This window comes from Myotis brandtii, unplaced genomic scaffold (assembly GCF_000412655.1).
Source record: "Myotis brandtii unplaced genomic scaffold, ASM41265v1 scaffold83, whole genome shotgun sequence".
Lineage (NCBI taxonomy): Eukaryota > Metazoa > Chordata > Mammalia > Chiroptera > Vespertilionidae > Myotis > Myotis brandtii.
The window spans coordinates 1,969,022-1,983,583 of record NW_005371371.1 but is presented as its reverse complement, the minus strand read 5'-3'; the positions used below and the strand labels follow the sequence as shown (position 1 = coordinate 1,983,583).

At 37.1% G+C, this 14,562-nt stretch overlaps 1 protein-coding gene across 1 annotated transcript in view; it reads right to left on the bottom strand.

Annotated features, from left to right (window-relative positions):
- Positions 1–46: 46 nt before the first annotated feature.
- ANKRD10 (ankyrin repeat domain 10) overlaps positions 47–14,562 on the bottom strand; it is a gene marked incomplete at its 5' end in the record, with an annotated part of 35,053 nt that continues 20,537 nt past the window's right edge. The window contains 3 exons of the mRNA XM_014531926.1: positions 47–1,656; positions 4,767–4,862; positions 13,585–13,820. Coding sequence (XP_014387412.1) covers positions 1,181–1,656; positions 4,767–4,862; positions 13,585–13,820 — 808 coding nt within the window. The remainder of the gene's footprint in view (positions 1,657–4,766; positions 4,863–13,584; positions 13,821–14,562) is intronic.

The window sequence follows — 14,562 nt, the reverse complement described above, 5'->3', positions numbered from 1 at the left end:
ATACACATACTCCTCACGAGGAAAGAAACTACACCCTAGGAACAAATTGAGTGTGAGAGGATTTTTTTAATTCAATTTGTAAAGGACAGTTTAAAAAAACAACAAAATGTTAGTAACACGCTAGAACATTGGCTTGTTCATTTGACATTTTCTCTATCCTCACCAATTTTTATTACAAAAACCAGAAAAGTAAAAACCCATTACAATATTTGCACAGTGTAACCACAGTGTCATCTAAACAAAAGCTAATTTCTATAAAACCATAAACTTAACAATTTTATTAAAAGAGATTCAAAATTCTCTCAGTTTACTGGATATACATAGTGGTATATATTTTAAAGCAGAAAACCCCCGGAAAACAAAGAAAAAAGAAAATATAAGTCAGAATGGTCAGTTACGCATTTTGACCTGACAGTTCCTACGAATAGTAACTTCCACTACATATAAAGGAAACCGTTATCTGCGGTAAAAATTCTAGAGACAAAGTAGGAAATGTGTAATAAAAACTATCAATCAGAAGTCAGTCCCTGGCTGCATGTGTTTTCAATGAAACCCAGGCAGTGAGTTACATCAGGAAAGAAGGGACATGACTTATGTGTCCAAACCACTGTGTGTGTCTACAAGTGAGACCTTTACATGTCAAGTTGCAAAGTTTCAATGAAAGAACTTTGAAAAGCACAAATGTTCTTTTCTTCATACAAATCACTGCAAGTCATCTTTGTAAGGCTGGACCTTGCATAGGGAAATAGCTGTCTTCTGTCAAAAATTCTGCAGGAATGAGGGAAAAGCAAGCTTTTCAAAATGATGCCCATGTGCAAAGAGTTAAATCACCAAGCACCTCTTTAACTGCCTCCAATTTATCTTTATGAGATATTTGACAAAAGGAAAAATTGCCAATTTATGGTGACAGATTGGCAGCAGAAAAATTAAATTCCAAAAGTGCATCGTTAGAGTCTCGCTACCTACGGAAGAAACTCTGATGCACTAAATATGCCCCACTCGTGCTTTCACTAGGACTCACGAGGAACTTGTATAAATACAAGTTTGCTTTGTCAGAAAGTTAAAGTATAAAAAAATAGGACAAGTCGTGGCATTCCTTTAAAAGTTGATGCTACATTAGTATTCTGAGTTGGTTACTAGGAAGGATTAATGCTTCCAGACAGAGCCCGGCCACTTGCCTTTAAGAGCCATGGTAGAGGTTCATGGTACCCAGGACGGCAATGTCATATCTTTCTTCCACCTTCACAGAATTGGAATGCTCTATTACACTATTAAGCTCAGGGATGCTTTCAGCAGTGTCCCCGAACCCGTGGTAATGTCCATAGTGCAAATTTTCCCCAATATCTTCCACCCAGGAAGGTCTATTAGCTATGCAGCTACTTGGACTCCCATTCAGGTGCAGAGAACCGCACATCTCAGGGTTAACGCTCATGGTCTTTTCTGGCTCCTCAGTCCCATTAACACAGAGAGAACCCTGGCTACTCGGAAATGGTGGTCCTGGAACTAATCCATTGCTAATTCCATTAGATCCTGTTAAGCACTGGTTATTCCTGCTTTCCATCCCATTGATCTGAGTCGTGGAAGAGAAGTCCAAATGTCCATTGATGACACATCCGTTTGTCAATGTATTCGATATGGAGCTACTGTTTTTCATATCTGCATTAAGAAATACACCTGTCACCAAAATTCAGAACCAGAGGGGAGGAGAAACTATAAAATGCTTCATTGCTGCTACAATTTTAAAAGACTTATTCAGTTTCTTTTCTTTTAAACAAACCAGTTCCTTTTCCAAAGTGAAAACCATACATAGATTTTAAAATAAAACACAACGGCAGCATTTGCCTGGTAAGAAAGGAAACATTTATCCATTTCAGGAGTGTTGGGAAGCCAAAAATTAAAAAAACTTAAGTTGACAAATATACTGCATGAAAAATACCAATGGTACTGAAAAGCTGTCAAAAAAACTTCCCATTTTAAGTCTCCTCTCGGAGAAAGGTTTTTAAAATCACCCCTCAGAAAGTCCATCAGAACTGAATGTAGGGATTCCCACAAAAGGCTGAAGTAAAACACAAACTTCTCCAGCACTTAACAAGAGGAAAGCGGTTATGAAGCAGGTGAACTACGGCAGCTCCTCGGACTTTCCTCACAAGTCAGGAGAGCGTACACAGGAATATCCAGAGGAACCGCTTTGCCTTTCACACTCAGAACTAACGGTCCTCCTGCCCAGGGCCACCGAGCAGCCCCGCAGAGTGCCCAGCACAGCGACCACGGGCAGGAGCTAATGGTTCTCATGCACAGTCTTGGGCCAATGGCAGTTCTGAAGTTTCTTCTGAGTTCAGCAATTAAGGTGATCATGACATCCAAGGTTCCACTTTTAAAAACAACTTATACTGGAAAATGTTGGTACGTTAATCTGCATCCATTAAAAGAAGGATGTCTTACAAAAAAAATGTCAGTCACAAAACGTTTGGGCACATGGGAATAGGCAATTACAAGGTATTTTTCTGTATAATGACACTAGAGAGTTAATATTCATGTTCACAGGAGTTCACAGCACAGTATAGAGAATGATCTAAAATTATGTCTTGCTTACTAATATTAAATTTTAATGTTCTGCGCTATTAAAGCATGGTATGATATTAAACACAGAAGAGCTAAGCTATAATAGATGAGGACCCATTTTGCATATCTGGTCACCCTAACATCTCACACAGTGCGCCTGTCCCTTGAAGGGGACACTTTTGGGTTCACCGCCTATAGACCTCTGACTTGTACTCGAACACAGGTTTTTGTGTGTCTTGCAAATCTCCCTGCCAACAAAAAAATCACAGCTTGTTCAATGAACAAACATCTCCTAAACATTCCATTAATCATCAATTTCCTGGCAATTTAAGTGCCAATCATAGTTTAATAATTATCATAAATTCTTCAGAAGATTATGACAACTTTTAAAAAAAGTAAATGATAGCTTTTCTATTTAGGTAAAACTCAAGGGTAGAGAGCAAGTGTTTCAAGAACTAAACATGAAGTGAAATAAAAAGGAAAAAAACAAGCTGTTCCAGGGAAATATTTAAATTTTTTTTAAAGTATAAACAACTGTTCCTGGGTGATAAAACTCATGGGTATGGTGGCAAGTTTGATAGTTATTAATAACTGGTATACTACCAACAAAGGTGAAAATCCGATTTTCAGTGAATGGGTCTGCAAAGGTAAATGAGCATGGCCTCAGAAATCTGAGTTAACGAGACTCACTTTTTTTAATGTTCACCGTGTGAGTACTGCTTTCCTTTAGTGCATTATGCAATCTCAAAATCAAGGTTAGTATATCACCTCATATCATTGTAAGAAATCTAATAAAACTGAGCATGCAAATAGCAGACATGCTAGAAAATGGCTAAGACATAGCCCCACTGGCCAGCTCCAATTCCTTTATTCTGTTCTTTATTCTGTACCAAACTGCCTTTCTGGACTCACCCATTTACTTATCTGCTACAAGTAATCTTTAGCTATTTTAATGTTTGCTTATTCAGTCAGATAATGTTATAAATGAAATGACGGAAAATATGAGGATGCTTACTTGGCACCTATATATGGGATGAGCTGGGCTTGAAAAAAATTATGGCTTTTTTAAATGTTATGTTCATTTTGGTATTAAATTTAACCTGAAAACCCAGGGAATTAATGTTTGAAGATTAAAGAGTGATTACTTCTGCCTTTTTAAAAGCATGTAGCAATGCCATTAAAAAAAAAAAACAAACTGGCTTTGATTCATTTAATTATTTGGCAAAAAGGTGACTCCTCCCATAACAATTCTGTAGCTTCTAGAAAGATGTATACATTTTTTTGAACAGAAATGATTATTTTCATGTAAGTCTGGGAAACAAAATATATAATCTTTTATCCCCAGTAGAGAATTTGGCATAAAGACATAATAAAAAATTTTAAAAAGCCAGTATCTATTTCTAAATATAATAATACAGTAAAAGAATGGCTAAAATATTTTTATGGTACCTAAATAAGATTGTAGAAAAAAAGCATGAACTAAATGGATAAATCTTAAAAAGCTAAAAGAAACTGAGACTTTGGCTTTTAAAAATGGATAATGACTATCAATACTAAAATTTTAATATACTAAAAATGTTAGTGTATAGAATGTGTTTTGTGAGACACGGTGGTCAGCATTTTACTAGACCTAGAGTGTGTGGCACAGAAACCAGAGCAACCACTGAGCGTCGACTGATAGATTCTGTACTGGCGCGACTGGTTACAAGTAAAACCACAATGTTTACTAGTTCTCAATGTTTATGGCGAGTCAGACTTCTGGCTGCTAATCGCTTTGAAATTACTAGCAATAGGCGTTCATTCAGTATATTCACCCAAAGTCCTCCATCAGAAAAAATGCAAAACCTTATTAAAATTAAACAAGGCACATTAAGCAAAAGTTTAAAATCAAAATATAGAGATTGCACTTATATTTTTCATATCCATAGAATGCACCAAAAACACTTATCCTTGTATCTACAAACTTGCCCAAGATATGCAAATTATAACATTCTTTGAAACACTAGACAACAAAGTGCAAAACTCATTTGAAAGAAGCTGTTAGAAATAATATGCATACTGATTCTTGCAACGACAAGGGGTCTGCATTGCTGAAACAGTATATATTTCTATTTCTTTTGGTCCAACAGAACCACCCTCCTGCTGTGTGGTGTCTTCGACCATTGGACTGTTGTTGCAGCTAACAGGAAACTGTCCACTCCCACCTGTTTCAACAGCAAACTCTCTATCGATGTGCATTTTGTCAGCATCATCTTCTGCCTCGCTGTTCACTAGCGGCATGCAGTAATCCAAGCTTTGAGCTGCACAGGAAACAAAGGCAATTTTAGATCCAATGCACATACAAAAAGACTTTACGACAAATGTTTCTCATTCCCTTTTGTTCGAGCACTGAACATTCCAAAATTTTCAAATAATTTCATAATCTACACGACAAATGATCTTAGTATACTACTGAGAAACTTTTCCACAGTATTACAAATATTTTTAAATTCAGCATATTCTATATTATGCCTCAAAATGTCCATTCAATTGTTTTTCATAAATACTAGGACAGTTCTTGGGTAACAACATAAAAATCATGAAAATGATCCTCAAATTAAAAAAACCCCCACAAATTTCAGTAACAGAAAATAAGGTAAAAGCCAAGACTCAAGACAGCCTGTCAATATTGTTCCCGTGTGGTACTAGCCTATGTTTCTAGATAAAATAACATTAAAGTTTTAGTTCCAAGATATTTGGAGCTGATGCTATATGTACATTTCTTGTAAAATTATCATTCTCTGTATCTTGGAGAAAAGCTAATATGCACACTTAATCACTTTTCCTCCAAGTACTACATACATACTGTGTGCAGAAACACCCCCACCCCCAACCCCTGCAAACCCTAGTATCTCCACTTCTCAGGAGCAGCCACTCTCATTTGATACAGACAAATCTAGTCTTAAGCATGTATTTTTCTTCAAAACCAGATCCTAAAAATCATTTTTATGCTTTGCTTTTATTCATTTACCATGGCATAAAGGTATCAACTAAGTTCAAAAAATCTTTAAAGTTGGAAATCCATTGTAACGCTGTATTATAACTTGCCCGCCACCAAATTCCCTGCTACTGCTTGGGTTGCTTTCGTTTTCTTTCCTATTGCGAACACCATAATCAAATCAATATCCTTATAAAGGCATCTTTGTGCACATTTCTGGGTCTTTACTCAGATAAATAACTAGCATTATTTTTGGGTCAAAGAATAAGCAACAACATTTAGTGCTAAGTATTTCTTTCAAATAATTTAAAAGCAAAGGCTTGAATTTTGCAGCTTTAATTACTTCTAGTTTTAGAGGCACACAAGTCATTTTCAATATAGGAATGAGCATATTCCAGATTATTCCCTTAACTGTTGAAACTAAAGATAGTGTAGTCTTAATGAGAAATAAATTCTGAATTAGTATGTGGGAGAAACAGAAGAGTGTGATTTTGTGTAGTTGAGAGAAAATAGAAGTCTGCACAGGTATGAGGCCAAAAAACAGTCTACAAATAGAGGTGCTTTGAAAAACCAGAGGCATTAAACCATGGATTTCAGTCTTTTCCACTCAATGCTTTTTGTAATCCTCTACAAGCCCCAAATAAGTGATAGGCAAAGTCCTATCTTCACTATGAAACAATACTTTCAAAAGATCAGCGATAAATAAGCCATCTCAGTAAGGGGGAAGACTGGAGTGTTCCAAATACCAGTTGTCACAATCCATACAACCTTCCGGGAGTTTAGTCTCGATAAACCTGCATTCAGCACGGGGTGTGGTTTCCCCCTTTTCCGCACTCTTAATGCCTGATAAGCCAAATCGGGTGTATACTGAGAACAGGTGCAGGCTATCATGGCAAAACCACAAATGTCCTTGTAAAAAAGACATCCCCTGGGATACAGGGTGGCTTTTAGTAGCCATACTCCATGTCTGGTTTTGTTGTGGAGCTCAGGTGTCAGTGTTTCTTGGGCAAAGTGGCAACTACATTATATCTGCAATTTCAAATTGCACGTGTTTTGTTTTGTTTTTTAAGATAAGCCCAGCCCTGGCTGGTTTGGCTCTGTGGATAGAGCACTGGCCTGCAGACTGAAGGGTCCCAGGTTCGATTTCGGTCAGGGGCACATGCCTGGGTTGTGGGCTCAATCCCCAGTGGGGGATGTGTGGGAGGCAGCCAATCAATGATTCTCTCTCATAATTGATGTTTCTCTCTCCCCCTCCCTCTCTGAAATAATAAAAAAAGATAAGCCCAGCCAGTGTGGCTCAGTGGTTGAGCATTAACCTATGAACCAGGAAGTCATAGTTCAGTTCCTGGTCAGGGTACATGCCTGAGTTGCAGGCTCATTCCCCAATGGGGGGGCATGAGGGAGGCAGCTGATCCATGATTCTCTCATCACTGATGTTTCTCTTTCCCTCTCCCTTCCTCTGAAATAAAAATATATCTTAAAAAAAATGAAGACCACCCTTACCCCACAATCTTCATAAAAGCTGTATTTGCCAACTCATCCTTTGAGCCCAGTGCCTAGGATAGTACCCATATCAACAAATGAAACCTACACTCTAGCCAGAAAGGGCACAAACACAGAAAGCAAGAAACATTAACTACAGCAATCAGTAACATCAAACTAACCTGTCATTTCAGAGAAGTGGAAGCAGGACATGAAGGCGGACCTGCCACTAGGGGGCCAGAGTCGGTGGCAAAGGAAGTTTGGGGACATTGAAAACAAAAATGTGTATACAGAGGACCTGGGGCACAATGCTATTTTAAAGCAAAAAATTAATCCCTTAGCTAGAGGCCTACCCAGTGCACTAGGAATTATGCTCTAAAATTGTTCCATTTAGCAGATTATGTCTTTTGTTAATGCAGGTAAGTTTCTCATTAATAGAAGTCAAAAATTAAACAAGAACAAAGGCTTTCATATTTGGGTAGTCAAACTCTTTAATGTAGGAAGCATATGCTAACGCAGACAACCTAGAATTTAATTATTTCTCTAAGGATACACTACCTTTGTAGTAAGTTTTTCCCACAAAATATCTGCAAGGATATTTCACTACTTGGCTGATAATCCAGCTGCCCCAGAACCCTGGGTAATTTCATACTAATGTCTTGACTTTATTCTCAGCACCTGCATATAGTGAGCACTCCATTATACAGGGGCACTAAGGTTGCATTTGCTTTTTAAAATTGTACTTTATGTCATGAGATTAAAATTGGCCTCTCATGGATCTGGATTTGACTTTCTCTGACATTCACAGATGTCACCTGTGGTATTTTCTCTCACACATACCTATCGCCAAAGTAACTGTTTAAATATTCCATGTTGCATCTGAGAAAGGAGGTCTGTAAACACTTCAGAATTCTTCTTCCAAAACTGTAAATTTTGATTGTTTTGGAAAAACTTTCCCTTCCTGTTTTATTTACCTTCCCAGTTAAAAAATTACTGAACATGTTGTAAAGTGTCCTTACCTTTTGACTCCCAAAGCAGGTATTTGTTGAAGATTCTAGCACACATTAAACAATGCACAGTTATGACAGAAAACCATCTAGGTGTGGCTCAGAACAAACACAAGCAGAGTCACTGCCCAGGGAGTCTTCTCCTCCTTGACCTCTGGAGCCAAGATGCTCCATTCAGGAAGGTGCCGGGATAACAGAGGCCTACATTTGTATTTTCATCTAAAACTCAAAGGTTGAATAAAACCCCTAAAGCCAATTCTAAGGGAGCTTCTAAAACTACATAAACCATGAAAGAGTTTAAAATGTAGGAAAGGCTTATAATCCATACCGAACACACCAACTGACGTGTAAAACTGGCAAGCAGTTTCAGACAGTGGATTTAAGAGCAGCTCGGTGTTGTAAGATGGTGATCTTTCTTTGTGCATCTTTACAGTGCCAGGGGCAGGATACCACACCCCTGTGGTCTTTCCACTGAACTGGGTACTCTGACCTCAGATCCCCATTTAAAAAAAAAAACAACAGGAGGGAAATGTTTCCTTGGTTTCCCACCAGCCATTACTAGTTAGAACTATTCTCTGTTCTACTATGGAGCACATTAACCCAAAATAACTACTTTTGAAAATAAAGATCCTGTTAAAAATAGTATCTAAGGCCACTGCAAAGGGGGTTCTGTAAGGTAACCTTCTGGGAAGCTATGACATAGCCCCAACTGCAGTAGAACGGGGATTGGGGGAATTCAAGAGGGTAGGGCAGTGGGGATGCAAAAGCGACAGTACTGCAAAACTGTGGAGGGGACTGGGGCTGTTAAAGGGACACGGAATGAAAGTGGATGTGAAACACACCATCCCGAAGGTGTGCAAGTGGTGGAGTCCCACTGTGGCCGCACACACTGGAAACAGACTAGCACGAGGCTTGAATTCAAGATTACAAGAATAAAAGTGGAAATCACAGAAAATGCTTGGTCCTTATTGTCATTCATTCAAATTATATTTCTAAAATGCTATGTGTTAAGGATTAAGACAAAACCATTTGTTGTTCTAACACAATCAAGTGTTCTCTCTGGTCAAATTAAAAAAAAAAATACCACACAAATACAGCCGTTTACTGCAAGTATGAGAACACTAAGTAAACAAAAAAAATAAAAATAAAAGTATTTTATATATGACACTCCATAGAAATAATTACATTAAAAAAATCTGACTTCTTGAATCTCATGTTTGAATAACTAGCTAACAAATATTAACAAATGTGTTAAGGCACATCTACCTTCTTCCTCCCATAGTCATTAAGGCTGGTCAACATGAACAAGAACAGAAAGTGAAAATCCTGTTAAATTCATCCCAGGAAAAGTGTGCTGAGACACTTCTTACTGCTAATTTTAAACTGAGTCATTCATGTTGAAGATAATTTCCTAAAACATGTTTTAATATTAAATACCCACACATATGTATGAGATGCTAAGATCAATAATATACCTATTTGATTAAAACAAAACCATGAGGTCAGCTTAACATCTGAGATCTGGCATTACCACAGCCTACTTCTTGGGGCAAATGTTTCCAAAAATAATGTAAGTTACTAGGTAAGTTTGTAACTCACAGTACCCTTCCCCACTCACAATTCTAGAGCTGTACCCCAAAAATTACTGGCTAAAAACAAGGTAAAGGTTTCTTTAATGGGTGAAGCTGCCATTCTTTTCCAGCCAGGATCACTAATAACCTGGACAACAGCTCTCAAGAAATACATACATGAGTAATTGTAGAATTACTCCTGATGACTAGGAATGCTAACAAAATTAAACACATCTTTGTAAAGCCGTGCCAGCTTAAGTCCTTAAGTCCATCTGTCATTCCATCTTGAGCAAATGGTTTATAAGTGGGGGGGGGGGGGGGGGGGTAAATGAACAAAATCCCATATTGGGAAATATTACCCCAAAATACTTTTCATCAAAACCAACCACTCAAATAACTTTGCATTTTATTTCACCCTCCAGAGTTCATGGCCCTATCTATTATGTCTGTTCTGACCAAAGCACATTTTGATACTGGCGTGAATGACTGTATGAAAGAGATTTGCTTCCAAAGGACAGTTCATATTCGAGCAGTACAAAAAGGCCAAGGCATTATTCCTCCTTTTGGTTCTTTACACCAATATAGTTTCCAAGGGAAAATCACTCCAATTACCTTAAAATATTTGAAAATGGTTTGCTGAAAGCAGAGAGATACTACTTTATGTGGGGGAGTAGATAACTTTCAGACTCATGATTCTAAAGTAAAAAAATTAAAGGAGTGAATTTTACAGGCACATCTTTAAGAATTGGTTCAAGCTATGCATTTATTTAACCAAGATATTTCAGTCACCCGTAAGAAAAGGCCAAAATTGTACTTCAAAAAAGAAAAAATGATTTTAAACTCTTCCAAATACTTTCATATGTGATTTTTAAAAAGTATTTTATGTGCATGTTACATTAGGGAAAAAGTACTTTCACTTTGACATAAGAACCAAAAACTTATCCACAAAATGAATTCAGGGTTGGCTGGAGTGGCTCAGTTGGTTGAGTGTCATCCTGTGTATCAAAGGGTTGCTGGTTCAATTCCTGGTCAGGGCACGTACCTGGGTTGTAGAGGTTCAATCCTCAGGGAGCATAAGGAAAGCAACCAATCAATGTTTCTCTTTCTCTCCTCCCCCCACCCCCTCTCTAAGTATGTCCTTGCATGAGGAAAAAAAAAAAAATTAAGAATGAGCAGAGACTTAAGCTTACATAAATAGCAAATTTAAAAAATGCCAAAAATTAAAATGAACTAAGGCAACCGATCTTAAATTGCATTCTAAAAAACTGGTCAAAGAATGGAAATAACTATAGAGCTACTGAAGCCAAGAACAACTTCATTTAGAACATTCAGGTAGTTGGGGGGGAAAATCTTTTAGTAATCAAGAATTACTGCCCTAACATACCATTCACAGCAAGTACATAATGGTAAAATGAAAAAAATCAACTCTTCCTTTCCCATAGAGAAAGGAGAGTGGCAGCAGGCATGGGGGTGGGAACACAACTATCTATGCTTACAAATATGAATTTATACACACACACTCTTAAGGGACATGTGAGGCAATCTCAGGACTGGAGTACTAGAAATTTTAATGAGCAAGTAATTAAAATAATGCTCAGTAGACAAATGGTTAACACTGGAAGAGGAGCTATTAAAGTTTATCTGGTGTCAAGCAATGATTTCTCGTGATCGTGACAAGTATTATTTCATGTACATATAGAGCAGTGCTCAACCTTAGGTTTGCATAATTATTACCTGCAAACTCAAGTGCCAGGCATCAAACACATTTTCTCCTTAACTGGCATCCTCAGGTTGTTAGGAATGGCAATTTGTGAAAGCTGCATGGTGAGTTTAGTGTGTAAGATGTGAATCTCTAACTCTGGTTCGCCTAAATCAGTGATGGTGAATCTATGACACGCATGTCAGAGGTGACACGCGAACTCATTTTTTTGGTTGATTTTTCTTTGTTAAATGGCATTTAAATATATAAAATATCAAAAATATAAGTCTTTGTTTTACTATGGTTGCAAATATCAAAAAATTTCTATATGTGACACGGCACCAGAGTTAAGTTAGGGTTTTTCAAAATGCTGACACGCCGAGCTCAAAAGGTTCGCCATCACTGGCCTAAATGAATCCTTGTCTGGAGAAGGAAGATAAAATCCCTAAAAACCTGCATAATGCTTCAAACTAAATTTGTGTAGTAGTAGGATTTAGAAAACTTAGGACAAAAACAGCGAGATATTGGCCAAATCAGCTCACCATAAAACCTTCAGAAACTGGTTTTAAAAAATCTCTTGGTACATTTCTGCATCTTAGTAGAATGTTAAGTGTCAAACCTTTAAAAAAAAAATCACACCAGAATTTAAGATTTATCCTACCAAACTACACTAATAGACATAGACAGAATGAGGGTACAATAAATCTAACACTTAATATCATTCCAAAATATTAATCAGGCATTAAATTTTAAAAAGCATTTTTAAAAAGTATATGCTTAAAGAGCTGTAAAAATACATTAGAAAATATATAGTGAAACATGTTACAAATAAATGACAATGCTGAGCAACACTTTATTAAAAAACAATTTTGAGGTAGACATACCTCCATGTGTTTTATCATAGCACCTTCTAGATTAAACTCATAACCTATAAATGCTATGAATTTGATAAACTATTACATTTAAGTTCATTCATTCATTCAAGTCACATAACCATAAGTTTTTAGTGACCAAGATTTCAGAAATTATGAAGTAGATATTACAATTTTTGTCATAAAACACACACAAAAACCTTTTGTCTGGATATACCCATTAGAGACAAAGTAGTAGAGATGATGTTGACCCATAAAATTTAAACACCTCTACCCAGCAGTTTTCTCATACTATACTTGTATAGTTGATTAAAAAAAAAATTTTTTTTTTTTAACTCATCTGAGGATATTTTCCCATTGATTTTTAGAGAGTGGGAGGAAGGGAAGGAGAGGGGAAGAGAGAAACATCAATGTGAGAAACATACTGATTGGTTGCCTACCGCATGCACACTGACCAGATTGGGGAGAACCTGTAACTGAGGTACGTGCCCTTGACTGGGAATTGAACCCTTGATCCTTCAGTTTATACGCTGACACTCTTAACCACTGAGCCAAACCAGTGAGGGCTAATTTTTTTTTTTTAAGTCAAAGGGCACAACTTTGTATTTTCAGCAAATCTTATCTGAGTGCATAATTTCAGAGTGATTACTTTTCACTGTCATCTCTCAATTTCCTCTGTATAAGTTTGCTAAATATTCCTGCCAAGCTATTAATTTGTCCTGTTTAAGATATTTTACATATAGATATACATATATGTAATTTTTTCCTAAATAAAGGTTTTTTTCCCAAAGTAAAGAATGACTGCTTCTGATTATTTGCAAACTCCAAAACTAAAGATAAAAAAGTGGATGAATACCTAAAACTTGACTTACCTTACAGACATAAGTCCTCAAAGTGACATACCAGATCTTGCGACAAATACACAATACCCTGTGGGTCATGGAGACCAGCTGAGGCCAAATCACAGTGCAAGTGGAACAGTACAGCCAACATCTACCTTCCCAGATGTGAAACTATGTTTTACTACCAGACCAACAATTGTTATAAGCTCGGGGACATTTACAGGAAACAAAGAAATCAGGCACAGGGGCAGATTTTTTTTTAATAGTTGTATTTCCAACAGGTACAACAAACAAGAAAAATCTTTCTAATTCATGGAAGGTAAACCTGGGCATGCAGAAATGTTATCGACACACATTTATATTGAGCTGTCAACACTGCCCTCTTACATTCTCCCCTTTTGTTAAATGGCCAATCTTCAAAGTAGCAATACAGGAAAAACTCCACCTTCACTGCACCAGAATCCTCCGGGCACAGTACCACCTTAAGTGAAGGTCTCATCTTGAGGTGCTTTCAGCCATAAAAAAGAAAACATGTTAAAGAAAGTAAACACTCGCCTACAAAGTGGTCTCACCTTCGGTTCTAGCTTTCTTCACTTCAAAGGGTTCCGAATCTTCCAAGCATCTCTTGCGATTTGTTCCCATACTAACATGATTAGGAAATATATTCTGATGGCCCCCATTTAAGGTGCCATTATTATAGAAACGGTTCAGATGACAATTCTGGAGGTTCAAGAGAAACTGGGTACATTCTTGGAAACCCTGGGTATGAGCAATGTCTGCTGCTGTCAGGCCACTGGCATTTCTCAGGCTGCACAACACAAAAACACTGAATTACATCCCATTAGCATTTTCAGCTGGTGTCTGCTCCTGCCGAACTGACTAACTATCTGAAGGTGATATGAAAAGGTATATAGATTTACAGCAAGTCTTCATTAAAGAAGGCGTTACTCATCCTAGCTCTGTAACTAACTTCTCTCTTATGCACATTTGATTACTAAGCAAGATTTGGGCGATAGTAATTTAAAAATCAATATAGTAAACTTTAAAAAAAGGCATCTTCCTATTTAACTTCTCAAAATCATTTTTTGTTAGTCTGAAGAACCTAAATTTATGCTAACTTCAGACTTAACCTGAATTCTATATTATCGGCACTTAATTTTAATAATCCATTCCTTTAGCTTGAGTAAAATCATTAACAAACAAACATGTACTGAAATTGTCCATGGCATTCATAACAATCGGCTTCCTAAAAACAAAGGTATGCAATTGCTTACCAACAAGCCAGATTTTATGTGACACTATAAGTGGAAGTTTAGAAGGATGTCCTGACATTAAATAATTTGTCATTAGGCTGGAGATGTGAAAAGCTGAGTTGCTGTGTTTTTTTTTTGACCTTGCTTAGGAAAACTTGAAGGAGTTGTCATTCTAAAGCAGTGGTTCTCAACCTTCCTAATGCTGCGACCCTTTAATACAATTCCTCATGTTGTGGAGACACCCAATTTCATTGTTACAAATTGAACATAATTAAAGCATAGTGATTAATCACAAAA